Source organism: Thamnophis sirtalis, unplaced genomic scaffold (assembly GCF_051295495.1).
Source record: "Thamnophis sirtalis isolate CommonGarterSnake01/CBP01778 unplaced genomic scaffold, rThaSir2_p1.2 scaffold_13, whole genome shotgun sequence".
In the NCBI taxonomy this organism is placed as follows: Eukaryota; Metazoa; Chordata; class Lepidosauria; order Squamata; family Natricidae; genus Thamnophis; species Thamnophis sirtalis.
Window position 1 is genome coordinate 32771381 of NW_028261393.1, and position 26915 is coordinate 32798295.

Here is a 26915-nt window from a genome sequence, read left to right on the forward strand (position 1 = left end):
GCAGACAAAAAGTGTTTTGGAGGTTGACTGTGGCTTAAGGAAAATTGAAATAGGAGATTACGCTCCAAGAAAGGAAAATATAAAAGATCTTTTTGCCGGAGGCTTGGGGAAAATTGAAGAGGGTGGATATGTCAAAACAAAGAAAAGGGAGAAGGCAGGAATAGAGAAGTGGGACAAAAGTCTTACTAAGAAAAAATCAGACAACTAGAAATTGTTATATGGGAAAATATAAAGCTAAGATAAGGGGTTTGTTTATTCCTAAATATGACAATAAAATAGATTTGCTAACTGACTGAATAGGATAATGGAAATATAATTAAATAAAGGTTTAAACATATGGAATATGGACAAATATGAAGCTGATATGAGGAGATTGTAAAGTAGAGGTTTGTGATTCACTTTTATATAAGGTGACCAGATTAGATAATATTAAGGGTAATCTAAAACAAGATATGGAAAAATGGAGAGGGAACATAAAATATACTTACAATGGGAAACTATTGAGATTTAAAGACAGAACTACAAAGTGTAAGGATATATAATTATATAAACATAATGATGAGAATAGCTGGGAATTGTAACCAGGTCTACATCTCGGCCAAAATTAGGCCAGCGGTGGGGTGGGGGGAGTTTAAAAGTATAATCTACATATGTATACCTTTTTGTTCTCTCTTTAAAAAAATAGGAAGATATATGTTAAAATTAAATATGTATACTGAAAAGGAATTATAAATACCATCAACATAAAATTGAGCTCGCTCAGAAGCTGAAATACACCAAATGAATGAGGTGAAGAGTGTGAAGTAGAGGAGAGAGGGGAAGAAGAGAGGGATAGGAGAGAGGGCGGGGGGGGGAGGAGGAGAGAAAGGAGGAGTGGAAAGGGGAGAGAGGAGAAGGAGAGAGGAAGGGGAGGTAGGGAAGAGAAGGGTGACAGAGGGAAGAAAGGAGGTAGTGAGGAGAAGGAGAGAGGGAGAAGAAAGTGATGCATAAGGTACAAATATGGTGTATGGAGAGCAGAAGAGCCAATAATTGTTTTTGGGAGTTGATGGTAAGATGAATTGATGTAAACATTTAATAATACAATACGATGTTGGCTATCGTATACTTGCGATTATATGTTATGAAAATGGAAAAATAAAAAAGCATATATGTATATATGAACTGAAAAAGCTTCTTGGATGAGAAGTGAAACGTTTTCAAAGAAAAACCAAGAAAGTGCAGTTGCCTTTTGGAAAACAGAGCCTTTGGGTGAATCTTGACAACTTTAAGATGTTTGGACTTCAACTCCCAGAAGTCTCCAACCACTCATGAATTCTGGGAGTTAAGGTTGATATTTCTTAATGTTGCCAGAATTGAGAGACACTGGGCTCATTTGAGTTGCAAAAGCAGAGGAGGTCGGCATGCTAATTTTTCTCTCTTTCCTTCGCCTCTAACGTTGTTTGGGGAAAAAAAAATTCCTTCCTGCAACGACCTATCACCCTCACCTGCACAAATGCAAAATGAAACAGGACAGATGCAATTTTTTTTTAAAAAAGAAATAGTTGCCGGAAGACAGCTGGCAGAAGCTACGCGCTTTGCATGGCGGGACATGTAGTCCCGACTGGCCGCGGGAGCCTGGCCGGCTACAGTGGCTGGAACTGCAAGTCCCGAGAGGTTTTGCTCTCCGCAGCTGCACTCCGCCCCCAGGAGCCCGGCACGGGCGGTGCATCGGGGTCTATTGTCTTGGCATCTCCCCCTTCCCTCCTTCCTCCCTTTTCCCCGACGGGGTTTTACATCTTTTGCGCGAGGGGCTCGCATTGTGAGCGCAGCAGAATGGCTGATGAGCAGGAGATCATGTGCAAACTCGAAAGCATCAAAGAAATCAGGTAAGAAGGTGCAGAGAGGGGGTCTCATCGCTTCATCCCCTCCCTTTGGTCCCATTTTCAGGGGGGGGTATGCAAGAGAACGGATCACGGGGGGAGGGATGTCTTCTAGCCAGCCGAGGGTCTCTTTTTCCTCCTTCCACAGGAATACACCTGGATTTCTCATCCCCAGCGTTCACACGCCGGCTGATTTTGCACAAAACACTCTCAGCTGCAAATTCTCTTTTCTCGGAAGAATCCAGTTTTGGAGGACTCGCAACCCATTGAGCGAATTGCCCCGGCTGGGTTCCATACAACCATAGGGTTGGAAAGAACCTTGAAGATCTCCCAGAGACACGGAGTTAACATGGTTCAAACTAATCAGGGGGGCTGTGTCCCAAAGGTGGTTTTTCAACTTGATTTTCTTGTTTCTTTGAAAATATCATGCTTCTCATCCAAGAAGCTTCTGAAGTTTTGACTGGATGGTGGAGAATATAAATCTTAACATTCACCATTCGGACAGAACAAAAGTTTCTTGTATGAGAAGTGAAACTCATCAAGAAAAAACAAAGAAAGTCCAATTGCCTTTTAGAAAAAACAACTTTGGGACAATCATGACCTGGATGACTGTGAATCTCCATAGATAAGGGAGCTCTTTGTGAACAGAGCAGGGAAGGTGCTGAGCTTAATGTCCCTGGCAAAGAGCTGCTGGGAAAAACAGGCAGGAAACAGATTTATTCCAGTTGTCAAAGAACACATTGGAATTGTGGAAGGAGGCTTTGGGTCATTTGAAACTTGATAAGGAGATTGTGGTCAACATATGACCACAATGGAGCCCAAAATTTCTATTGCTAAGAGAGACATTTGTTAAGTGAGTTTTGCCCCATTTTATGACCTTTCCTGCCACAGTTGTTAAGTGAATCACTATACTTGTGAAATTAGTCACACAGTTGTTAAGTGAATCTGGCTTCCCAACTGAGTTTGCTTTGCTCAGAAGGTCGCTAAAAGTGGTCACATGACCTCAGGACACTGCAACTGTCACAAATATGAGCCAGTTCCCAAGCGTCTGAATTTTGATAATGTGACCATGGGGATGTTGCAGTGTCGTAAGTGTGAAAGATTGTCATACATCATTTTTTCAGCACCGTTGTAACTTAAAGTAGTCACTAAACAAATTGTTGAAAGTCGAGGACTGCCTGTATTGTTATGGTTTGGCCCTCCATTTGTGACTGAAGTTTGGAGGCATGGATCTTGGGGTGAAGGGTTTGCAAAGGGAAAGAGAACCTTTGATGCATTCTGTTTGGACCAGTATCTGGGAGGAAACCTCTCAATGCATGGATGAACAAGATGTGGGTTTACTCATTTACTGTGTCCCATTATAGGTAATCCTTGACTTACAACAGCTTATTTAGTGACCATTCAAAGTTAAAATGACACTGCAAAAAGTGACATGACCAATTTTTACACAACCATTGTAGCATCCCCATAATCATATGATCAAAATTTGAATTTTTGGTAACTGATTCCTATTTTTAAAATACTGTGTTTCCCCAAAAATAAGACTGGGTCTTATTTTCTTTTAACGCCCAAAATAAGCTGTTGGCCTTATTTTCGGGGAGGTCTTGTTATTTTTGAGGTGCAGGAGGCAGAGAGCGTGGTCACCTCATGGTTGCTGCTGCGTTGCAATATTTTCCGGGAGGGCTTATTTTTGGGGAAATAGGGTAGTTTCCACAACCACAATCACTCCATGCACACACGGAAACTTATGACTAGTTTTTCCTTTTCCTTTCTTTTTCTTTTTTCTTTTCTGCTATAATTTTGCACCAGTGAAGCTAAAACCAATTTCGTTATATTTATTTTGTACAATGACAATAAAGACTATACCCAGGATGGCGAACCTATGGCATGCGTACCACAGGTGGCACACGGAGCCATTGTCAGGGCACGCAGATGACTTTAGCCTTTTTTTAAGGCCATTTTTTCGCCCTCCCCAGGCTCCAGAGGCTTTATAGGAGCCTGGGGAGGGCGAAAACAGCCTCCCCCCACCCGGAGGCCCTTGGAGGATTCAGGAGCTTCCCTGAAGCTCTGGAGCTAAAAAAAATGGCCCTATGGGCAAACTGGAGGTTCGGGAACAGACTTTGCTCTTAGGGCCGATTTAAGCCCTCCGGAGCCTTCACGGGCCTTCCGGAGGATTTTTGTCCTCCGGAGCCTTCAGGAAAGCCTCCGGAAAACCCTTGAAGGCTCCGGAGAGCTTAAACTGGCCCTAAGAGTTCCCGAACTTCCGGTTTGCCTGTAGGGCTGTTTTTTTGCACTCCGGATGCTTCAGGGAAGCTCTTGAAGCTTCTGGAGGCAGGGGAGGCTGTTTTAGCCCTCCCCAGGCTCCTATAAAGCCTCTGGAGCCTGGGGAGGGCGAAAAAAGCATGCAAAAAATGGGGGTGAGTGCCTGTCATGCATGCATGGGTGCTGGGGGTCGCGCATTGCATTATTGGTGCGGCACGCCCACGTACGACCTCCCTGCGCTCCTCCCACTTTCGGCACACAAGCCAAAAAAGGTTTGCCATCACTGGACTATACTATGATGGTTGCTGTGTCCCAGGGTCATGTGATCATCTTTTGTAACTTCTGACAAGGAAAGTCAATGGGAAAGTCAGATTAATTTAAAGGTAATGTTAGTAATTTAACAACTGCAGTGATTCACTTAACAAAGAAAGATAAAAAAGGTCATAAAATGGGGCATAGCCGAGGTGGCGCAGTGGTTAGGGTGCAGTACTGCAGGCCACTTCAGCTGACTGTTATCTGCAGTTCAGCGGTTCTAATCTCACTGGCTCAAGGTTGACTCAGCCTTCCATCCTTCTGAGGTGGGTGAAATGAGGACCCAGACTGTGGGGGCGATATGCTGACTCTGTAAACCGCTTAGAGAGGGCTGAAAGCCCTATGAAGCGGTATATAAGTCTAACTGCTATTGCTATAACTCACTTAACAGAGAGTTAAGCCCCAAAGTTCTGCTAAGCAAAGCAGTTTTGCTTAGTAGAAGCAAAATGGAAAATCGAGTAAAATGGGAAATCCAGTTTCTTAAAATACAGGCAAATAATTGTTTCCCTAGTGCCGCATAATGGAGTGAGCTCCCGTTCCTTGTCCCAGCTTCTGCCAACCTAGAAGTTGGAAAGCACATAAAAAATGCAAGTAGAAAAATAGGTGGGAATGGAACAGTGTTCCGTGCGCCTTCGGTGTTTTGTCATGCCGGCCACATGACCATGGAGACGTCTTCGGACAGCGCTGGCTCTTGGGCTTTGAAAGTGAGATGAGCACCGCCCTCTAGAGTCGGGAACGACTAGCACAGATGTGCGAGGGGAACCTTTACCTAATCGTTTATTTATAACTGATAATCCTCAGTTTGCAGCCACAAATGGGAACTGAAAAAAATGGCAGTAAGCAATGTGATCATTAAGTGAGGTATCAGGTGACTGCACCTGGTTTTATGACCTCTTTGCTGCGATTGTTGAAGGAGATATCACATAATTGGGATTTGGGATCTTCACTGCTAGTTTCCCCATTGGCTTTGCATGTCAGAATCACAAACGTGTGATACCGGGGACACTGTGATCATCCTAAATGCAAGCTGGTTTATCAAGTGCCCAGTTTACAATGGCATGACTGCAAAGATGCTGCAATGGTCATAAGTATGAGGAATAAGTAACTTTTTTCAGCACCATCGTAACTTCAAATGGTTGCTTTGTGAATGGTGATAAGATGAGGATTACCTGTAATTTTTATTATTCTCAACAAGTTACAACCTTTGTTTAGTGACTATTCAAAGTTACAACAGCACTGAGAAAAGTGACTTAGGACTGTTTTTCACACTTACATCTGATGCAGCATTTCCATGGTCAGGTGATTGAAAGTCAGATGCTTGGCAACTGACTCATACTTATGACGGTGTCAGTGTCCTGGGATCATGTGATCCCCTTTGGCAACTTTCTGACAAGCAATGGGGAAGCCATTTTCACTTAAGAATTGTGTTACTAAAGTAACAACTGCAATGATTCATTTAACAACTGTAGCAAGAAATGTCATAAAATGGAGCAAAACACACTTAGTAAATGTCTCATTTAGCAACATAAATTTTGAGCTCAGTTGCAGTCGTAAGTCGAGGACTATCTCTAGTAAATCAGGAAGTTTTCTAATGCCCCGTAATACAACAGAAAAGTTCTTTTAAACTGTTGTTGAGATTCAAAAAGATTTAAGACGAAATCCAGTCAGGAATTTTGAGATGATGGGATTCCAGTTCAGAATGGTGACTTCCAGACTAAGCATGGTCTCTGAGGCACCCTTTGTCTTTAATTGTGAATCCACACATTGTATTAAAATTGGTGGAATCTGTATATTCCACCAAATTACAAACCCTGATTTTTTCCAATGATGGTGCAGTTTGCACCACATAATCCAAAACCAAGCGAATTAAATGAATAACCTATTAACCCCAATACCCAGATTCATTAAATGAATCTGGGTATTGGGGGTCACACATTGCTCTAAACCAGTGATGGGCAACCTTTTTGGCGTGGTGTGTCAAAAATCGGCAAAAAATCAAGCATAACTCGCGTTGTGTGTCACTTCGACAAAAACATAATTTTGCGCAATTTATAGTTTAAACTACAAAAATGTATAATTGCAATATATAATTGTATTTAATAAACCAAAAACAAATTATTTAACATACCTGCTTAGTAACTTCTTTGTTCATCAGTTGATTTCGTATGTCCCCCTCACTTATCTCAGTTATTGTGGGCAATTACAAGTCCATGGCACCCCAATAGTTGCTGCTAATGGCGCTCACAGTTCCCATTGGCACTCCGCTGTTCCCTGCTGTGGTGCGGTCATAACCGACAGTCCCAGGAGTAGAGACTCTGTGCCGGCCTGACTGGAGAGAGGCGCGCACTGTCCCCGCGCTCCTCTCCTGCGGGTCCTCCCTCGCCGCGCTGATGACGTGTGTGCGCACGGCACGCACGCCTTACCAGCAGCCCCTGCGCTCAGAAAGGGGCGGCGGCGATACAGTAAGTGAGTGTGGGCGGGGGAGATCACACGTCCCCCCCCCGTTCCTCCAGCACAGATTCTTTCATCCTCGGCGGCCGTGCAGGAGCCGAGGATGAATCGCATGAAATCCTGTGCGTGTCACCCCAAATGGCTACGCGTGTCAGCACTGACACGCGTGTCATAGGTTCGCCATCACTGCTCTAAACCATGGATGGTTTAACTGTAGCTTAATGGAGAAACCTCATTTGTGCTGCTTTTGCACAAAATCCAAGCTACAAAATGCCAGGAATCATGAGTTGAACAGGATGTGGCTAAAACAGTGAACACGGTTGTCCCAAAGGTGCTGTTTTCCAAGAGGCAACTGGACTTTCTTGGTTTTCTTTGAAGACGTTTTGCTTCTCATTCAAGAAGCTTCTGATCCTTCCATTTTCCACCATTTGGCCAGAAGAAGCTGCTTGGACGAGAAGCGAAATGTCTTAAAAAAAAAACCAAGAAAGTCCAGGTGTCTTTTGGAAAACAGCACCTTTGGCCCAACCATGACCTGGATGACTGAGAAACTCCATAGACAGTCAATGTGGTAGGTTGCAAATATGTAGAGCTTTAGTCCATCATCACAATGACTATCCTGACATCACAACCACACCTTGCAGACCTCGTTTGGAAGCTAGGCTTCCATTTCTCTCTCATTGCCAGACTCTTCTCTTTGCAGTGAGGCACAATCAAATACCTTCTGACGACCCTGAAAATGTCACCCAGCTTCTCTGTCTTCTCCATCTCTCCCTCCCCTCCCCCCCACCCAGAAATAAAACGCTGCAGATGGAAAAGATAAAAGCTCGCTTGAAGGCAGAATTTGAGGCTCTGGAATCCGAGGAGAGGCACCTGAAGGAGTACAAGCAGGAGATGGATCTCTTGCTGCAGGAAAAGATGGCTCATGTGGAGGAACTGAGACTCATCCATGCTGACATCAATGTTGTAAGTGGAGGGAGGGAAGAGATTCCATTTGAAACTTTCTGGGTGCTGATACAGTCAGAGGGGCCCTTGCTGAGGTTTCATCAGTGGACAAAGGGGGAAAGGCTTGAGGATCTAAATCCCTGTCTTGCAGCAAATGTTGCTATCAATTTTTATACAGATAGTCATCAATTTACAACTACAACTTAGCCCAAAACTTCTGGCATTAAGTAAGTCAGTTATTATGTGACTTTTGCTCCATTTTATGACCTTTCTTGCCACAGTTGTTAGGTGAATCACTGCAACGGTTAAGTAAGTAATAACAGTTTAAGTGTCTCTGGGTTCCCCATTGACTTTGCTTGTCAGAAGATCGCAAAAGGGGATCACGTGTACTCAAGTCTAAGTGCTATTACTATTGCCATTGATTAGAATTCAGACGCTTGGCAACTGGTTCATATTTATGAACTAAGCCATTCATAAATATGAACCAGTTGCCAAGCGTCTGAATTCTAATCAATGGCAATAGTAATAGCACTTAGACTTACATACTGCTTCATAGTGTTTTACAGCCCTCTCTAACCGGTTTGCAACAATCTGGGTTCTTATTTTAGTGACCTCAGAAGGATGCAAGGCTAAGTCAACCTTGAGCTGGTCAGGATTGAACACCATAGCGTATTGCAGAGATAGTCTGCAATACTCCATCAAGTGACCATGGGGATGCTGCAACAGTTGTATGTGTTAAACACAGTCATGTCACTTTTTTCAGTGCCATTATGATTTCAAATGGTCACTAAATGAGCTGTTGTAAGTCGAGGATTAGCTATATTCTCAAGGTGACCTTGCTGTATTTTCCAGCGTTTCCTGCCAAAGTGCTGTGGCTGGTTGAAAACTCTGGAGGTTGCAGTTTTAAAGCACACTAAGCCGGGGGTGGGGTGGGGATATGAAATAAGATCTTCCCTATTTATATATATATATATAATATAATTTTCAAAACAGACACAACTCAAAGAATCCTCCTTTACATACTGTAGAAAGTGTATCAGTTGGTTACAAAAGACTTTTGTGCATCTCTTCCACAGTCATCAAGCATAATTCATATTAACTCATAATTATTTTAACTCAGATATATTTATACATATTACCATCATCATACCTCCATTTTCATTTGACTAATTGTTTAAACGTCCTTCATCATAAAATATATCAAGATTTAAAACACACTGGCATTTCATTTGCTATTTCTAATATCCTCCAATAACCCTGAATCCTTATGGCCCATTCTGACTAAACATCCATAATATTTAGTAACAAAAATTTCTAATCCTCCTTTCCAAATTTACAATTTACATCCACTTTCCTTATGTTGTACCCATGCATATATATATATATATATATATATACGTTGTTATCATGATCCCTCCTTTATTTGACTGTGTCCTTTATCATAACATTTCCCCCTAATAAACAAAACTTAATTAAATTTAACTTAGTTCTTTTTTATTAACCTTTATATATAACCAAAAAATTTCTAATCTTCCTTTCATCGGTACCATTCAATATTCATATCCAATTATTACTTATCATAGCAATACATATGTATATGTACATTATTATCATTATCAATTATTTATTTAACTATATCTATTGTCACTAAATTTCACTAAGTTTAACTAGTTTTAGATTATACCCTTTCATCTATCAACCTGTATCTTTCCAGTAGCAAAACAACCTCATGTCTTCTGGCATTTGTGGTATCAGTCCTCTAATCATCTCCTTAATCAAATTTGTATGGACTCCTCTTTGCAACTCATTGCTTATTAAGTCTCTCATGTAATTTCGATGCCCTTCTTCTGTTTCCTTAATCAGCTTATCTTTAATTGTCAGTGGTGTTTTCAATGATGTTCCTAACAAAATTTCTCTTTAAATCCATAAATTCTTTTATTTTTTTCTTGTTCTGTATCTTGCCATCTTGGGTAGAGTTCCCCTCCATTTAATTCTTCTTTCCGTATTCCACTCTTTATATTTCCAGACACAAACCAATCACCATAGATATCAGCGGATTTAATTTCTTTGTGGTCATTTTTCTCTTCGGTTTTTAGGACTCTAACCTCCACTTTTTCTACTTGATAAACATCTCCAACTTCTTCATCATATTTTACTGTTAGATGCTCTAGATTTTCCAATTTCTTCTCCGTCCCCTCAAATGTGTTTAATAGTTTCTGAATTTCTAACAATATCTTTTGCAAACTTAAAGTTTCTTTCTGCTGTTGAGATTGTGCCATTATCTCCAGCTGACAAGCACTGCTGCTCTGGCTTGGAAGGTTTTTACAAGATTAAGCATAAATTCACAATAAGGTCTTATTTTCACTTTTCTCTGGTTAAAGATATACTTCAAAGGAACATCTGCATGCTTTTCTTCTTATCACTCTCTATAGACAAAGCCTTGAAGTGCCAAGCCAGAATAATCAGTGAGGAAAGTATAAGTGTTTTGTTTCCCATACACAAACCTCCAGCCTCCGAGTAGCAGTGTCGTCTTTCCCTCTGTTGTTACAATTTTCTTTGTTGCTTTTTGTATCTTTTTTATTCCAAGTTTTAAAAAAAGTCAAATTCTTGAATGAAATAGAAAAGAAAAAGGGAAAAAACACACACAGTAATGAAGAAGGAGAATTTTAGTCCATAGGTTGCAAAAAATAATAATGAAAAAAGAAGAAGAAAACTTAATCCATTCGTTTTTAAAATGGCTTGCATAAATTCCATCCATAAAAATAACATTTAAAAAGTAAGATAACCCACTGTCCAAAACCATTCAAATTCCACCGCTTATTTCTTCTGTTCTCAAATTTAAATTAACTTTAAGTTTTTTAAAGGCAGTCTCTTTTAAAACGGTAAAAATTCCTCACCAGCTGGAAACACTTTCTCTTTCCATATTCTTCCGTTTCGGAGCTGCCCCGACTTCATCAGCTGGTGGCTGGACTTTTTGTCGCCAGCTTGAAGAACTTCTCTTGGATCCATCAGGGACTTTGCGATGTCCCTGAGATCAGCAAGACATATTCTTCCTGTTCACCGTCTCTGCGGGACAGTTTGGTCCGATTGGACCACCCAGCGGCAAAAGTATCAGTGCTGTCTCAGAGCATCGAGACCGCACGTCCGTATCGCCGCAACGTTGGCTCCTCCCTTCTCTTCCTTATTTTTTGCTGTCTTGAACATTTTACATGAGAAAAGAAAGCCTAGCATTAGAGGGAGGCCACCACTATCACCCTCAGTGACCTCAAGTTGGAGGATTAGGATCAGTCATTAAGCTACGAGGGATAGATCTGCTCAAAGACTGGATTTCCCTGCTTCTCTTCCAGATGGAAAACACGATCAAACAGTCCGAGAATGACCTGAACAAGCTCCTGGAATCAACACGCCGTCTCCATGAGGAATACAAGCCTCTCAAAGAACATGTGGATGCTCTGAGAATGACTTTGGGTTTGCAAAGGTTGCCTGATTTGTGTGAAGAGGAAGAAAAACTTTCTCTTGAGTAAGTTGAGAAGATACTGACCTTAATGTTCTAAAGTCTATTATGGGTCTGGCGGGGAAAGTGAAGAAGTCCATGGATTCATGAAAGAGTATATTGGGAATACTGATAAAAGGGAGTATTTGTAGCTCAATGTTGAAATGAGGGATCCTTGGTGCTTTCTGAGTTTGATTGTTTTCTTGCAGATTTTCATTATGAAACTAGGTAAAAATGCTGGACTGTCTAGCACACTGATAATATTACCTAGTTTCATAATGAAAACTCTGCAAGAAAACAACCAAGGACACCTCAGTTCTTCTCCTCTAACTGACAGTGTTACCTAATTGGGTAATGAAATATCTGCAAGAAAACAACCAACTTCGGAGAACACTAAGGACCCCTAATTTCAACACTGAGCTACTAATATTCTTCTTTATTGAGACTAAAAAATGGATTTAGCTGTTGTGGGTGATTCTGTAATTATAACCCTCCCCGCCAACCCCCTCCCCCCCATTCCTTCATATTTCATAGAGACAGGATGCTGCAGGGAGAAAACTAGATCCTAGAGCAGTGTTTTTCAACCACTGTGCCGCGGCACACTAGTGTGCCGTGACATAGTGTAAGGTGTGCCGTGGGAAAAACACCCGTTGGGTGTTTTTGCCTCGGGACATCTCTGTATCCCGAAAGTTGCTTTCGGGACACAGGGATGCCTCTATTAAGTCCCTGCAGCCCCGCGTTTACTTTAAAAACGCGGGGACCGCTGGGAGGTAGCGCACGCAGGGACGTCACTGACGTTCCATGCGTGCGCCCATAGCAGTGGGTCTGACTGGCTGGCCCCGAAAGCGCCTTCCTGTCTCCTCGCCCCGCTGGCTCTCTCCTCCACGCTGGCCAACTACCGTGTGGCTCGGGCGGTGCGTGCGGCGCACCTGGGATGCCGCTCTGCCCCGCGAGCGCCTCTGGGGCTGGAGACCCCACCCACCCACCGTCGCCGCCCGCCTGCTCGCTCCCGCTGCCGCGCCGTACGTGAGCCCGCGCCGGGTCCGACCGGCCACCCTCCTGGACAGCCGGAGCTGCGGGGGAGACATTTCACGCGGCGCATTCCGTTCGGGGCCGGTGGCAGGTTTCGAGCGCCGCCTCGCCGCGAGCCTCGACAGAACAGGATGCCCCGAATTGGAGCAAAAGGGGCGGCGCGCGACCTGATGTCCCGCTTGATGGGCAGCGACCCTGGAGCCGCGCCAACTGGGGCAAACTGATGTGGGGACCGGGAGCCCACAGCCCGCCCGCCCTCCGCTGGGGCACAGGGGCCCTCTCGCTGGCTTCAAGCCAAAGATGCCCAGCCCGGCCGACGGCTCCAGGGAATAAACGAAGGACCACTACCAGGGCCAAAGCGCCCCTCTCGTCCTCAAACGTCCAAGGGGGCTGCAGTCCCGCGGGGCCAGGGTCCGCCAGGAGCCCTGCGCGGCTGAGAAAGGAGTCTCGTCCGCTGCCCGGCTCAGCCCAACCCGCCCCTTCCAACGGCCCGACCCGAAGAAAGGGAGGGAAGTGGGCTGGGGGGGGGGTAGAGGCTGACCACTGGTGGTGTGGGTAGCGGAAGAGAGATCCCCATTTGGACAAAGGAGGTCCTCACCTTCGCTCTCCAAGACTGCCCCGGGCAGCCGCCTGCCCGTCACCAATGCTCCCTTCCCTGGAGGAGGGGAACCCAGAGGCAGCCCGGGCTGCCAGGGGCTTTCTCAGGATGGGACAAAGGTGCCGCTCCCCTTCCCTGATTGGAGTGATCAGCTTCGTGGATGTCACTTTGGCCCTTCCTGCAGCCCCTTCAACCTTCACTGGGCAGGGAAAGATCCTTCCAAGCTGACTGGGCAGGGGACCCTCCCCTCCCCCCCCCCACTGCTTGGGTCCTCCTTTCTGTCTTCTAGGGCCTAGAATTACTTTATATATAGTCAATATAGGCACAGAGTTAATTTTTTTTAACATTTTCTAATGGTGGTGTGCCTCGTGATTTTTTTCATGAAAAAAGTGTGCCTTTGCACAAAAAAGGTTGAAAAACACTGTCCTAGAGATAGCTTATTCTATTTGCTCTACAAAAATAGAAGTGAAATAAAAGAGCTGGTTGGTTTCTAAATCTTTCAGCCCTAATTGGATGTTGTTGTTTTTTTTGGCTTTATGATCTGTCTAGTTACTTTGAAAAGCAGAAAGCTGAATGGCAGACGGAGCCACAGGAACCTCCAATTCCAGAATCCTTGGCTGCAGCGGCAGCAGCTGCTCAACAGTTGCAAGTGGCCCGGAAACAGGATACGAGGCAGACGGCCACTTTCAGACAACAGCCACCTCCAATGAAGGTAAGTAGGCGCAAGTTCAGTGTTACAATTTTTTGTATATACTGTATTTTTCGAAGTATAAGTAGGTACCTTAGTTTTTGGGGAGGAAAAGAGGGGAAAAAATCTGTCTACCAGGTATTCATCTGACTAGCGTCCTTAGTGTGGTCAGCTTCAGCAAATAGGTTTGCTGGTTTTGAACTCATGCGCTTTTTATCCCCTAGATTATGTATTCCAAGTGAGGCCACACACTGATTAACTATCACTTACAATCATTACAAACAATCATTATTGAGGGCAAGTGAGAAGTCTATTTGGACCAAAAAGGAGTACACTTCCCTATCTAAACTCTATCTGAGATCATCCAGCAGCATGATTGGTGCTATTTCTATTCTGGAAACTTGGAGCAGTAACACTAGCAAATTATCTGCTCCATAGAAAAATTTAAGGACATACTTCAATGAGAAAATTCAAAGAAGATAGCCACAATTTGCAAAAGAAATTGTTTTTGAAGCACAGACTCAATTTTGTTTGTCTCTACTGTTCCAAGCCTCACTTAGATGTACCAGTATCTAAAGGGGTGCAGTAAAAATATTCAAAGCTTTTTTCAGCCTTAATGACATGCTAACCAGTGACTGATCTTCCATGCCAGCCCTAATGAGGCGCTAACGTGGGAGAGCACAGCAATGAGAAAAGCAGGCAAAGCATGGAAGATCACTTCACTCGTTAGCACCTCATTAAGGCTGAAAAAAAGCTTTGAAAAAGCTACATTCGGAATATAAGATGCAACCAAATTTTCAGCCTCTTTTATGGGGGGGAAGTGTGTCATACTCTGAAAAATACGGTAGATCACTGTTTTTCAGCCTTGGCAACTTGACGATGTGTGGACTTCAGTTCCTAGAATTCTCTGGCCAGCATGGCTGTCTGGGGAATTCTGGGAGTTGAAGTCCATACTTCTTTGAGTAGCCCAGGTTGAAAAACACTAATATAGATGAATTAGTTGTAAAACTAGACATTGTGAGATCCTTCCTTTTTCCCATGGACCCCCAAATCTGACACTGCACCAGCTATTTCAACTACAGCAACCTTTTATTTTCCTTGAACTTCAGGTTCTTAGACTTGGTCCAAAACTCTGGAGCATCAGAAAATGATCTTCTCCCTCTGGATCGTGAATGTTCTGTATTTTTTTTCTGTTCTTTGTGATCTTAGATTTTTCACAGGTTCATATTTTTTATTAATGCTCATACCTGTCAGGGCTGCTTCCCACAGTAACCAAGAAAGAAACCACTCAACTCCATTCTGTAGAATTAAGAGTACTTTTACTGGTCATAAGTAGATAGTAGCTAGGCAAAGCAAGATCTGAGGCAAAAGCGTGCATAATCATAGATATCAATATGTGGCCCAACTCCCTCCCCTTGGCAACCCCATCCCATAGTCCAGTCCATACACCCCACAGGTGTCATGTGGGAGACATCTTCAAAAATCATCATCAGGTTGGTATGCCGGACAGTTGGCCTTGGCGGCAACTCCTCTATCTGCAGCATGCGCAGTAGATGGTGCGAACACTCCCTTTTTACAGTCACTCATGCACTGGAACAATTCCCCCACCCAAATACCATGTCCCCCCCTTCCCCGTTTCAATGGCAGCCGAAATAAGCAGCAAAACAGAGGCTGACATCCGGCCCTCTGTCAGGAAAGGAAATCATCCCTGCAGAAAAAGAACAAGCAAACACACAAACAACGTAAAACAGGAACAAGGAAAAGGTGGAAATGTCCAAATCAATTTGGATCATGGCTTGTCGGGGTAGGTAGAGTAGAATTTTTGTAAAAGTCGAGGAGCCCTCACGTGGGACTTATCGACCCATTCAGCATGAAAGGGGGGAAAATGTTTCCAGGATATGAGATACTGAATCCGATGTCTATGTTTCCGAGAGTCCAAAATCTCTTTAATCTCAAAATGTTGCTCTCTCTCAATGAGAAGAGAGGCAGGTGGTGCAGGTAGAGGAACTCGCAGAGAGGAAGTGTGTTCCGACTTCAAAAGGTTGACATGAAACACTAGGTAAACACGGTTAAGGTATTTAGGCCGTTTCAGTCGCACCGACACAGGGTTAATAATCTTTGCAATAGGAAACGGACTGACGTACTTAGGACCCAGTTTCTTAGACTTCTGGGTTGTTTGGAGAAACTTGGTAGACAAAAACACATGATCTTCAACCTTGTATTCTCTTTGTTTAGTCCTCTTCTTGTCAGCCTGTTTCTTGTGTGCTCGATGAACAGCATCCAATGCCCTGTATGCCAAAGGCCATATTGTGCGGAGCTGGTCACTCTAGTCGGAGAGAGACAGAACTTGAGGCTTTTCTTGTGGCACCTCCGGAATAGGCACAAAATCATGGCCAAACACTACTTTAAACGGGGTAAACCACGTGCTGCTGTGCACCGAGTTGTTGTAGGCCACTTCAGCATGAGGTAACAACTCAACCCAATTATCTTGCTGATAATTAATGAAACATCGGAGGTACTGTTCCAAAATAGAATTAGTCCTTTCACAAGCTCCGTTAGTTTGAGGATGGTGGGGGAGCTTAGCCCCTGGGTGGAGCAAATCAACTTCAAAAACTCCTTCCAAAATAAGGAGGTGAATTGAACCCCTCTATCGGAGATAATGCGGTCCGGTACACCATGTAGATGATATACATGCGTAATGAACAATTTACCCAAGGATTTAGCCGACGGGATTTTGGAACAAGGAACAAAATGAACCTGTTTGGAAAACAAGTCCGTAACGACCCAAATCACAGTATTCTCTTGACTCTCTGGTAATTCAACAATGAAATCTATAGATATTTCCTTCCACGGAGCCTCCGGATGGGCCACGCCTTGGAGCAGGCCTTGGGGCTTCCCTGGTGGGTGTTTCGCAGTAGCACATGTGGAGCAACTGGCTGCATAAGACTCAATGTCTTTCTTCAATGATGGCCACCAAAATTGCCTTTTAATGAGATGCAGAGTTTTCACAAATCCAAAATGGCCTGCCATGCGTGAATCGTGGGCCGGCTGTAGGACCAAAGTCCTAATGGTAGCAGGAGCATACACTTTAGCTCCTATCCAAGGTAGACCATCTTTCATGGTACACTCATTTGAATGTTTAAACCATTCATCGGACTCAAGGCCCTCCTTGAGTTTGAAGATGAGGTCCTTTGTGACCTCAAAATTAGAGCTGCTCTGGCTTCTGATGACCACCGGAGCAGCAAGATTCTTCGCTGGGATGACTGGGTGAACCACGCTAAGCTTTGAGCTGTTGTATTGAGGGAGTCTGGATAAAGCATCAGCCATAAAGTTCTTCCCCCTTGGGATATACTTCAAAATACTCAGTTGTATCTGTCCGCCCCGTGCCAACTCAATGAAGCGGTGGACGTGATGAACCGGGGTCTTGAGGCCGTTATGGACTGGATGAGCGCTAACAAGCTTGTACTCAACCCGGAGAAGACCGAGTGGCTGTTGTGTTTTCCTCCCAATAATTCGATCAGTGTTCCATCGCTCAGGCTGGGGGGTCAAATTTTATACCCCTCAGAGAGGGTTCGCAACTTGGGAGTCCTCCTGGATCCACAGCTGACTTTTGACCACCATCTGACGGCTGTGACCAGGGGGGCATTTGCCCAGATTCGCCTGGTGCGCCAGTTGCGACCCTACCTGAACCCGGAGGCCCTCACAACAGTCACTCGGGCCCTTGTGACCTCTAGGCTGGAATACTGCAATGTGCTCTACATGGGGCTGCCCTTGAAGAGCATCCAGCGACTTCAGCTAGTCCAGAACGCAGCCGCGCGAGTGATTGTGGGTGCACCTCGGTTCACCCACATAACACCTATCCTCCGCGAACTGCGCTGGCTACCTGTTGATCTCCGAGTGCGCTTCAAGGTGCTACTTGTCACTCATAAAGCCCTTCATGGTAGTGGGTCTGCGTACTTGAGAGACCGCCTCCTGCCAATTACCTCCCTGCGACCAATTAGATCACATAGATTAGGCCTCCTCTGAGTTCCATCTGCCAGTCAGTGCCGACTGGCAACTACACGGAGGAGAGCCTTTTCAGTAGTAGCTCCGACCCTTTGGAACGATCTCCCCGTGGAGATTCGTACCCTTACCACTGTCCAGACCTTCCGCACAGCCCTTAAGACCTGGCTAGCCCGTCAGGCCTGGGGACAAAGATAACTGTCCCCACCCGAATGATGAATGAATGTTGCTTACTATTTTACTTCTATGTATTGTTTGTGTCTATTGTCTGTATACCCCCCCCCCCTCATTTTATGTAAGCCGCCCTGAGTCCCCTCAGGGAAAAGGGCGGCCTATAAGTATTAATAAATACTCAAATACTCAAATACTCAAAATGAAGTTGAACCTGTTGAAATGTTGTGCCCATCTCATCTGTTTAGGAGATAACTTCCGAGGGGTCTTTAACGCTTCTAAATTCTTGTGATCATTCCATACCTCAAAAGGGTGTTTAGCTCCCTCCAGGAAATGTCGGCAGGTCATCAAAGCCCACCTGACTGCAAAAGCCTCCTTTTCTCATATAGCCCATCGTCTCTCTGTCTCAGTTAGCTTCCGAGAGTTATAAGTGCAAGGTTGCAGTTTCCCATCAGCATTATTCTGTAGTAATACTGCTCCTACTGCAACATCACTAGCATCTGCCTGGACCAAATGGCGAATCCATGTCTGGGTGATTCAAAACTGGTTCAGCTGCAAAGAGTCACTTTAGTTTTTCAAATACGGCTTGACACTCCATAGTCCAATTTAATGGCTTTCCTGGTCTAGGTTTGGCCTCCCCTTTAGATTTTAGGAGGTTCGTAATAGGGAGGGCAATGCTGGCGAACGAGGGAATAAATTGACGATAAAAATTCGCAACTCCCAAAAAACTTTGCAATTTTTTGCGGGTGCAGGGGGGCGCCCATTCAGTGATAGCTTGGACCTTTGCTGGGTCCATCTCAATGCCCTCATGGGAGATGCGATACCCAAGGTAGTCAATTTTCTCTTGATGAAATTCACACTTAGACAGTTTTGCATACAGTTCCGCTGCACGGAGTTTCTTGAACACTGAGCGGACCAATTTCACATGTTCTTCACGTGTTTCCGTGTAAATAAGGATGTCATCAAGATAGACCATCACGCCTTTGTACAGGTGGTCATGCAAAACTTCATTTATTAGTTGCATGAAAACAGCTGGTGCTCTCTGCAGGCTAAATGGGAGTACTTGGAATTGAAAACAACCAAGTGGGCAGTTGAAAGCAGTTTTCCATTCATCTCCCTCTTTAATTCTGACTTTGTAATAGGCCTCTCATAGGTCTAATTTTGTGAAAATCTTCCCTTTACCCAATTGGGCCAACATATCCTTCATTAAAGGTAGTGGGTAGAGGTTCTGAACAGAGACCGCGTTCAGGTTCTTGTAATTAACACAGAAACGAAAGGAGCCATTTTTCTTTTCTCTGAACAGAATTGGAGCAGCTACTCTAGCAGGTTTAATGAAACCCCATTTTTTGTCAATAAATTTCCTCAACTCATCGATTTCACGGGGGTCATCGAATAAATCTGAGGTTTGCGAAGTTTTACCCTGGGGAGAATATCAATGCTGCAATCAGTGGCACGGTGTGAGGGAAATTTATCAGATGATTTTTCACTGAAAACATCTCTTATACTCTCTTGGGATTTTCTCCTCCCCCTCAATTTTTGCTCCCTGGCAGCTAGGATAGGGCCAGCATTGTTTCATTTGGGAATCTCCCCCTCTCCCTCAGGGGGTGTAACAGATCGGATGCGTATCCACCCTTTTCTCCAGTTGATGCGTGGATTGCATTTACGTAACCAGGGTAAGCCTAATATAAGAGGCTGGTCCATCCCTGGAGCTACAATAAAACTTATTGACTCTTGGTGAGTTCCCATCCACATGTCTGTTGGCTCAATCACAAAATGGGCTGGGCTGCCTCCAGCTATTGAGCCGTCCAACTGGGAAAAAGCAATTGGGACTTTCAAAGTTTTCAGTCTCAGGCCCAATTTTTCCACTACTTCGGGGCTAACGATGCAACGTGTGCAACCTGAATCTAAAAGGGCCAGCATTTTCTCTTGCGCTCTAGTAGAGGGCAGTTTACGTTCCACTGGGATAGTCATGGGGCCCGATCGGGAGCTTACTAGACGATTGTCATCAGATTCGGTTTCATTTTCCTCCAATGAGGAGGGTGATTTCTCTTCCCCTGCGGCGGGGTGGACTTGTCGATTAGCTTCCAATGCCTTCATGGTGATCTCCCTCCTCCTCCCAAGCAGTTTCTCTGGCCTCCTCTCCCCCCTAATAGAGGGCCTTGGGCTCATCTTGGTGCGGCAGTTTGCTGCTAGGTGCCCCTCCTCCCCACAACTGACAGAGATGAGCAATCTAGGTTTGCCTGCAGACCCACTTTTCCCTCCTTAAGGAGTTCCTTGGGGTGGGGTGGGGTGGGAGCCTTCTCTCTCTATCTTCGCTATAATTGTCACATGCTAAATCAATCGCCATCTCTGCAGCCAGTTCATAGCAGAGCTGCAAATTGGGGGGGGGGAGCCCCCTGTTTACACCGTTCTTGTTTCCCTGGGTAAGGGTTTTAAATTCAGTTCTTGCTTTTCGCTCCGTGAGTGAATCATCAAAGCATTTACTCAGAGCAGCCATAAATCTTTTATAGTCTCTCAGTAGGGGGGGGGGAGGTCAGCATTTTGCAGGGCCCCCCTCCAAACAGCTGCCTTATTTTCCAACGCCTTTGTAATTTTTCTTACCTTGGCCTCTTCATTCGGAAGATCGTCTCTGAACCGTTGCATGTAATTCCACAGTTGCCCGAGGGAAACCATAAAATCTTTAGATTCTCCCCCAGACTTCACACCCAGGGAGGGAACTTTAGCCATCCGGCGTCTGGGGGGGGGGGGCTCCTCCTCTTGGAATGTTTCTGGCTGTTGCTGGTGGGGTCGTCCTGGTCAGTTCCCCCTTTTGCCACCCCCCCCAGCTCCTCTCAGGCAGTATAAGCCCTCTGCAGACCTCTCCTCCGTTTCATGGAGATCTGTTTCTCTTCCAGAGTCACGATGGTAACGTCACCTCTCCCAAGCCTCTTCAAATAGCTTCATAGCCTTGGACATCATGAGGTTTTCCTCATCTTCCCCCTGGTCACTGCCTTGTTGGGACATTCTCCAGGGGTTTGGAAATTTTGTTGCACTCCCCTCGGAAGGTATTAGCTCCGGGATGAGTGCGAGACTGAGATCTTGCTTAATGTCAGGGCTGCTTCCCTCAGTAATCAAGAAAGAAACAACTCAACATTTTTTAGAATTAAGAGTACTTTTACTGGTCATGAGTAGATAGTAGCTAGGCAAAGCAAGATCTGAGGCAAAAGCGCACGTAATCATAGATATCAATATGTGACCCAACCCCCTCCCCTTGGCAACCCCATCCCATAGTCCAATCCGTACACCCCACGGGTGTCATGTGGGAGACATCTTCAAAAATCATCATCAGGTTGGTATGCCGAACAGTTGGCCTTGGCGGCAACTCCTCTATCTGCAGCATGCACAGTAAATGGTGCGAACACTCCCTTTTTACAGTCACTCCTGCACTGAAACTATTCCCCCACCCAAATACCATGCCCCCCCTTTCCCGTTTCAATGGCAGCCGAAAGCAAGCAGCAAAACAGAGGCTGACATACCTCTGAATTCAGGACCATGACATAGGAAAAGTTTTCATAGATAGATTGTGGGGAGAAGTAGTCCAGGGAAGGGAAGGGAGGGAAGAGGAGAGGAAGGAAAGGGAGCTATATATGATCAAAAGACAGAAGTCAGTTGCTAGCTTATCTTGTAAACAGCAAATCAGTCCAGATGGTGAACAACCGGGAAAATATACCATATTTTTTGGAGTATAACGCACCTTTTTCCCTCAAAAAAGAGGCGGAAATTCTGGGTGCGTCTTATACACTGAATACAGGATTTTTTGCCTCACGAAACCACGCCCCCTTCACCAAAATGGCAGAGCCTGTAGGAGGCTTTCAGAGAGCTCCTGGGGGCTGGGGAGGGCAGAAATGAGTGAAAACAGGCTGTTTTTTGCTCAATTTTGCCCCCCCCCCAGCCCCCAGGAGCTCTTTATAAGCCTCGTAAAAGGGTATTGATGCAATTGTTTTGACAAAAAAAATGGGCCGGTTTTTGTTTGTTTTCCTAATCAACTAGTTCTCTAATTAGGTACCGTATATACTCAAGTATAAGCCGAGTTTTTCAGCCCACTTTTTGGGCTGAAAAAAGCTGCCTCGGCTTATACTCGAGTCAGTCCCTTATCTACCGCAAGGAGATCCGATACACGTGGCTGCCTCTTTTCCCTTCCGCAGCCACTTCCAGCCTGCCCTCTCACATACTGGCCAAGCGCTTCCCGCCCGTCCTTCACTTTGGGGATGCTTCGCTTGCTCTCTTCGGCGCGCTTTGCATTTAGCCCTCACTTCTCATCTCTGCCTCCCCGGCTCAGCTGCGCCCTCGCTTCCCCCACCCGCCAACGATCATCCCAGAGGCTCCAAGCAGAGACTGAAGGAAGACCGCATTTCTGTTAGCGCACCTCGGAGTCACCGAAAACTCGATGCCGGCTTCCCCGTGTTTTGTTTGTAGTGAAGAATAAACTGACAGAGGGAAGGTGGTGGTGGGGTTGGAGGCTGAGTGTCCAAGGAAGCCAACCCAGACGGGCATCGCAGGGCGCAAAGGAACCCAGCAGACAGACGGGAGACCGGGGGGTGGGGGAGGAAGAGATCCCGTCCAGGGTAGGCTCTCCGCTTTCCCCTCTTTTTACCCTGGATGGGATCTCTTCCTTCCCCCCTCCCCCGGTCTCCCGTCTGTCTGCTGGGTTCCTCTGCGCCCCCCAACTTGCAACGGTCAATTCCAGACCCTCTAACTGGTAAATAGACCTGAGGCCATAAGTGGAATTCCTCCAGCAGGGAGGATTTGAACTTTGGGGTCCAGCGGAGGAGAAAGTAGGCAGAAAGTGAGCAGAATTCCAGAGAGCTGATCCAGACACGGCTGCGGTGCGGAGGGTGGTTCTTGCGCTCCGAGCTAGCCTGCCCACTTCCTCTTGCCCATCCGCCGCCGAGAACTCAGAGGCGGGCAGCTGCTGAGAAGTCTTGGGCTTGGAGGCGGAGCGTGCTTCCCTCCAGTCTTTTCTTTCTCGGCTCTCGGGCTCCGGCAGTCTCCGGCGCTAGAAGCTGGGTGGAGCCCTAGCGTGCAGAACTTCAGGGGGAAATGCGCAGCGGCGGCCAGCTGAAGAGCGAGGCGCGCTTCAGGGCGCTGCAGGCCTGGGGAGCGGGAGGAGCACTGGTGGTTTGTTTTTGGGGTGGGGGGTGCGACGGGGAAGGGGGTGACTGCGCGGAGAGGCTCAGAGGCAGATACGCCTGGCAGTCAGTGGGGACGGTACCGTGAGGGGTTGCGCTGGGAAAGGGCGGCGTGCGGCGGACCGTGCAAGCTCTCTCCCTCCGTTTTGGTGGAAGGACAGCGGTGGCGGGGAGGCATTTTGTTCTGAGAACGGGCTGCTCGGCAAGAGGAAAGGGGGCTCCCTGAGAAGCGAGAGCAGCGAAGAGGTGGTGCAGTCACAGAATTCCCCGACACTCGCTTTTTTTTTAACCCAGCCTAACTCTTGTGTTTTAGCTTGGTTGCTGAATGAGCTAAGGTTTTTGTACTTTTAAAGTTATTGTTGATACCATATTGTTTTTATTGACCCTCTTTTCCACTTACAGAGCTAGTTTACTGTTTTTCTTTGAAATAAATATTCAAAAACATTATTGGTATCTATTTTTATTTTTGAAATTTACCGGTAGCTGCTGCTTAATTCTGGTTAAGCAAACCATCACCCAGTGCTTTGTATGATCCCAATCTGGGTCAGTCTTCCCAAGCTGAGCATCTCTGTGTCCCACTGAAAGGGTCTCTAAACTTGGCAATTTCAAGGCTTGTGGACTTCAGGTTCTAGAATTCGTCAGCCAACTATGCTGGCTGAGGAATTCTGGGACTTGAAATCCACAAGTCTTAAAGTTGCCAAGTTTGGAGAGTCCTGTTCTAGGAATTCTGGTTCCCATAGTCCTGTTGGAAAAGACCAGTCCAAGCCAAGAGGATCACAGTCTCTCCTACCTTTCCAATCCCAACACATCAACTTTGTTCTTCTCTCTAGGCATGTCTCTCCTGCCACCAACAGATCCACCGAAACGCCCCCATCTGTCCTCTCTGCAAAGCCAAGAGCCGGTCACGTAATCCGAAGAAACCCAAGAGGAAGCAAGATGAATGAAAAATCACAGAACAGTCTCGTCCAGCCACCCCATCCCAGACCAGAAGACCTTTTCCTTCTTTTGTGGTAGACCTGTCCAGATGATCTACATTTGTTGGCTTGTGAAACCTGAGTGTGACTTAAGCTTTTGTTCCGTTTAACGTGTCAGCACCCTTGTGCAGTCTGTTGAGTGACGCTGGTTTTCAGCAAATCTGGGAAGAAGCTGCTTTTGGTGGAGACGTGAAGAGCAGATAGTGCTACCTTTGGACCCTGCACACCCACAGGGGCTATGCCCTCCTGATGGCAAACATTTTGTGCAGAGAATGTAATGGGTGGCTTGACTCCTCTTTAACAGCATGTGCTTAAAAAGCAAATGGATTTCAAGCCCCCCTTTTTATTTAACTGATCAAAGGCCCATTGTTTCCATGACTTGTTTATTTTTTTTATCAGGACAGTATTTTTGCACCAAGACTATACTTTTCCATTCAGTCTCCAATGCTCAAGAGTCTTTTCATAGAGATGTCAGGATATGTAATGTTTGCTTGGGTTTGTGCTTGGTCTAACTTGGTTTTGTGCCTACGTATAACTAAATAAGATGCGATAACTCAACAGTTGAAGAAGCTGAGCTTATAGTCTGGGTTTGAGACCCAAGCGCCTTGGGATAGGGTGAGCTCCTGTTCTTTACTCCAGCTCCTGTTCATCTAGAAGTTCAAAAGCATGCAATTGCAAGTCTATAAATAGATTTTACTTGGGGGGAAGATAACAGTGATTTGTGCACCTTTGGCATATAGCCATACTGGTCACATAACGAAGGAAGTGTCTGCAAACAATGCTGACTTCCTAAGAAACAGATGAGCATCGCCCCCTAGAAGCAGACATGACTTGACAAAACTACTGAAGTTCTGTTACCCAGAACTACTGAAGAACTGTGTAGCTTCTGAATTCCCTGCATAATCATCTCTAATGTGACTCCCTTTTCCTTTTCCTGCTGCAACATCGTCTGTATTGATCTTTGTCCTCCTGCTGGTGAGAAGGAGGGTGTAGTTGTTGCAGAACCAATGGTTATTACTTTTTTACTCATCTTCAAATTCTTCTGTGTTCTAATCCACTAGGTATGGGTATCAATTGTCCAAAATGACCATAACATGGTCAAAAAATAAGAAATAGGAAAAGAATTAACAAAAAGAGGCAATAGTCCAAAAAAAAAAAAAACACAGGAAAAAAAGTAAAGAAGGGGGAGGGAAAAAAGAAAACGTACTGAGAAGAACCTTATCCAATTTAATCCAATTTGAAAAAAGGAAAAATATGAAAACAAGGGAAAAAGAAAAAAACAATTAAAAATGATCCCCAAATTAAAAAAATCACAATGTGAAAAAGCAAAGATTGTGCAGAAAAAATATTTAAATTCCCCCTTTGTCCAATTCAATGGAAAACAAAATAGCTGGTATCTCCCAAAATATGTAAAGAAATAGCAAGAAAAAAAAATAGCCAAAACAAAACAGGGGAAGCACAACTTTCACAAGGAGAAATAGACACTGCCACACACACACACACACACCAAAAAGTTACAAGGCTTTTCTGAGATGGAATAAAAGGAAGTAAGAGCCTTTCCCAGCTCACTCCAGGCTTTCTCAAAATTGTTTATCTTATTCTTTCCAAACAAAGTTCCAGGCACTGAGGATTTCAAAGGGAACATCTGTATAAACAATCCTATTCTTTTCACTGTCAGTTCTTCACTTAGTAACATGCCCTTGAGGGAAACAACTTTTCTCCAAACATTTCATGCAAAAATAAAAACAATGTATCAAGCCTCTAGATGGCAGTGTTACTAGTTTCCCACTTTCTCCTCTGCATTTTACTTTCTAAAAACATAAAAAATCCACTAAGAAGAAAAAAATACAGGAATACTTTAAACCAAAATAAACAAAGGGGAAATTCTTAAATGATGCATTTTAATTGTCCAAAGGGTCCAAATGAAAAAAAAGAAAGAAAAAAGAAAGACATAAGCCATATCCATTTAAAAGTGAACTACGTTGAAAGTCCAGTCAAGCTTCCAGCAGTAAAAAGGAAAAATAAAGAGGAAACTTTTGACTATATATTAAATTCGCCGCTTACTCTCTCACCAGTCAGCTTTTTAACTTAATTTTCTTCACATAGGGTGTTCTTTGAAATAGAAGAAAAATATAACACACTTACCAAAACGACACGCTTCTCTCCTGCACTTTACGTAGCGGAGCTGTCTGCAGTTTCAGCAACGTTGTGGCTGCCTCTTAGCCGCCAGCAAAAGGAGCTTTCGCTGGATCACCGGAGACTTTGTGGGGTCTCCGTGATCGACAGGATATGCCGGTTTAGGTCAAAATTGGACCGCCCAGAGACCAAAATTCGGCAGCAATCCTGGAGCAGCAGGAATGTCCGTCATTTCACCGCGACGCCTAGTGGTGCGGGGTGAGTGAGCAGTGACTGGGGGACCAATTCGGGGGTGTGACCAGCCAGCAATCCCTACTGGTTCAACGACCCTGGCCTAATGTCCACTACCAGTTGTCCTGAACTGGTCCGAACTGGTAGGATTTTACCCTACCAGTGTATGTGTTCTGCTTTATTTTAAAAAGGACAATGATCAGGTAATAAAGGTAATGCAGATATTAACCAAAGCCACTTCCTATTTCTGCTTACCTGTTTCCATCTTGCCTCTTTAATTTCCTCAGGTAAGCATACATTCTTTTAGTAGGATAGCAAGGTTGTAAAGCATGAAAAAATCCATAAAAAGAAGAACAGGTATAGCCATCATCAAAGATCATCCGAAAGAGAGGGACATCCTTTGTTGGTTATTGGGTTTGGAGGGGCTGGTGTTGCTCAGGTACTTCAAGGGAGAAGAAAATCTTGGTTTGAATTTTCTTTTGCCCAGATTTATACTCCCTCTGATCCTTCACTTTGAAGATAAAGGAAACAGAGAAATTTGCTTCTGACACCATTGTCCTTTTGAATGGATGATCAGAACTACCTTCTTCATTCAA

At 44.9% G+C, this 26915-nt stretch overlaps 1 protein-coding gene across 2 annotated transcripts; it reads left to right on the forward strand.

Annotated features, from left to right (window-relative positions):
• The first annotated feature begins 1666 nt into the window (after positions 1–1666).
• ZC4H2 (zinc finger C4H2-type containing) lies at positions 1667–25860 on the forward strand. 2 transcript variants are annotated; one of them, XM_087727352.1, is made up of 5 exons: positions 1667–1865; positions 7676–7847; positions 11174–11346; positions 13481–13661; positions 23809–25860. In XM_087727352.1, the coding sequence occupies exons 1-5, from the start codon at positions 1813–1815 to the stop codon at positions 23920–23922; spliced, it is 693 nt and encodes a 230-aa protein (XP_087583478.1). In that variant the 5' UTR covers positions 1667–1812; the 3' UTR covers positions 23923–25860. The 2 variants fall into 2 exon arrangements, with proteins under 2 accessions (XP_087583478.1, XP_087583479.1); XM_087727353.1 differs by having other exon boundaries at positions 1672–1865; positions 13499–13661.
• Positions 25861–26915: the final 1055 nt, after the last annotated feature.

What these genes read in the sequence shown, in the direction of transcription:
- ZC4H2 (XM_087727352.1), top strand. Translation starts at nt 1,813, where the DNA reads ATGGCTGATGAGCAGGAGATCATGTGCAAACTCGAAAGCATCAAAGAA. An exon ending in TCCATGCTGACATCAATGTT is followed by an intron (nt 7,848 to 11,173) that starts GTAAGTGGAGGG and finishes CTTCTCTTCCAG; the next exon opens with ATGGAAAACACGATCAAACA. An exon ending in AACAGCCACCTCCAATGAAG is followed by an intron (nt 13,662 to 23,808) that starts GTAAGTAGGCGC and finishes TCTTCTCTCTAG; the next exon opens with GCATGTCTCTCCTGCCACCA.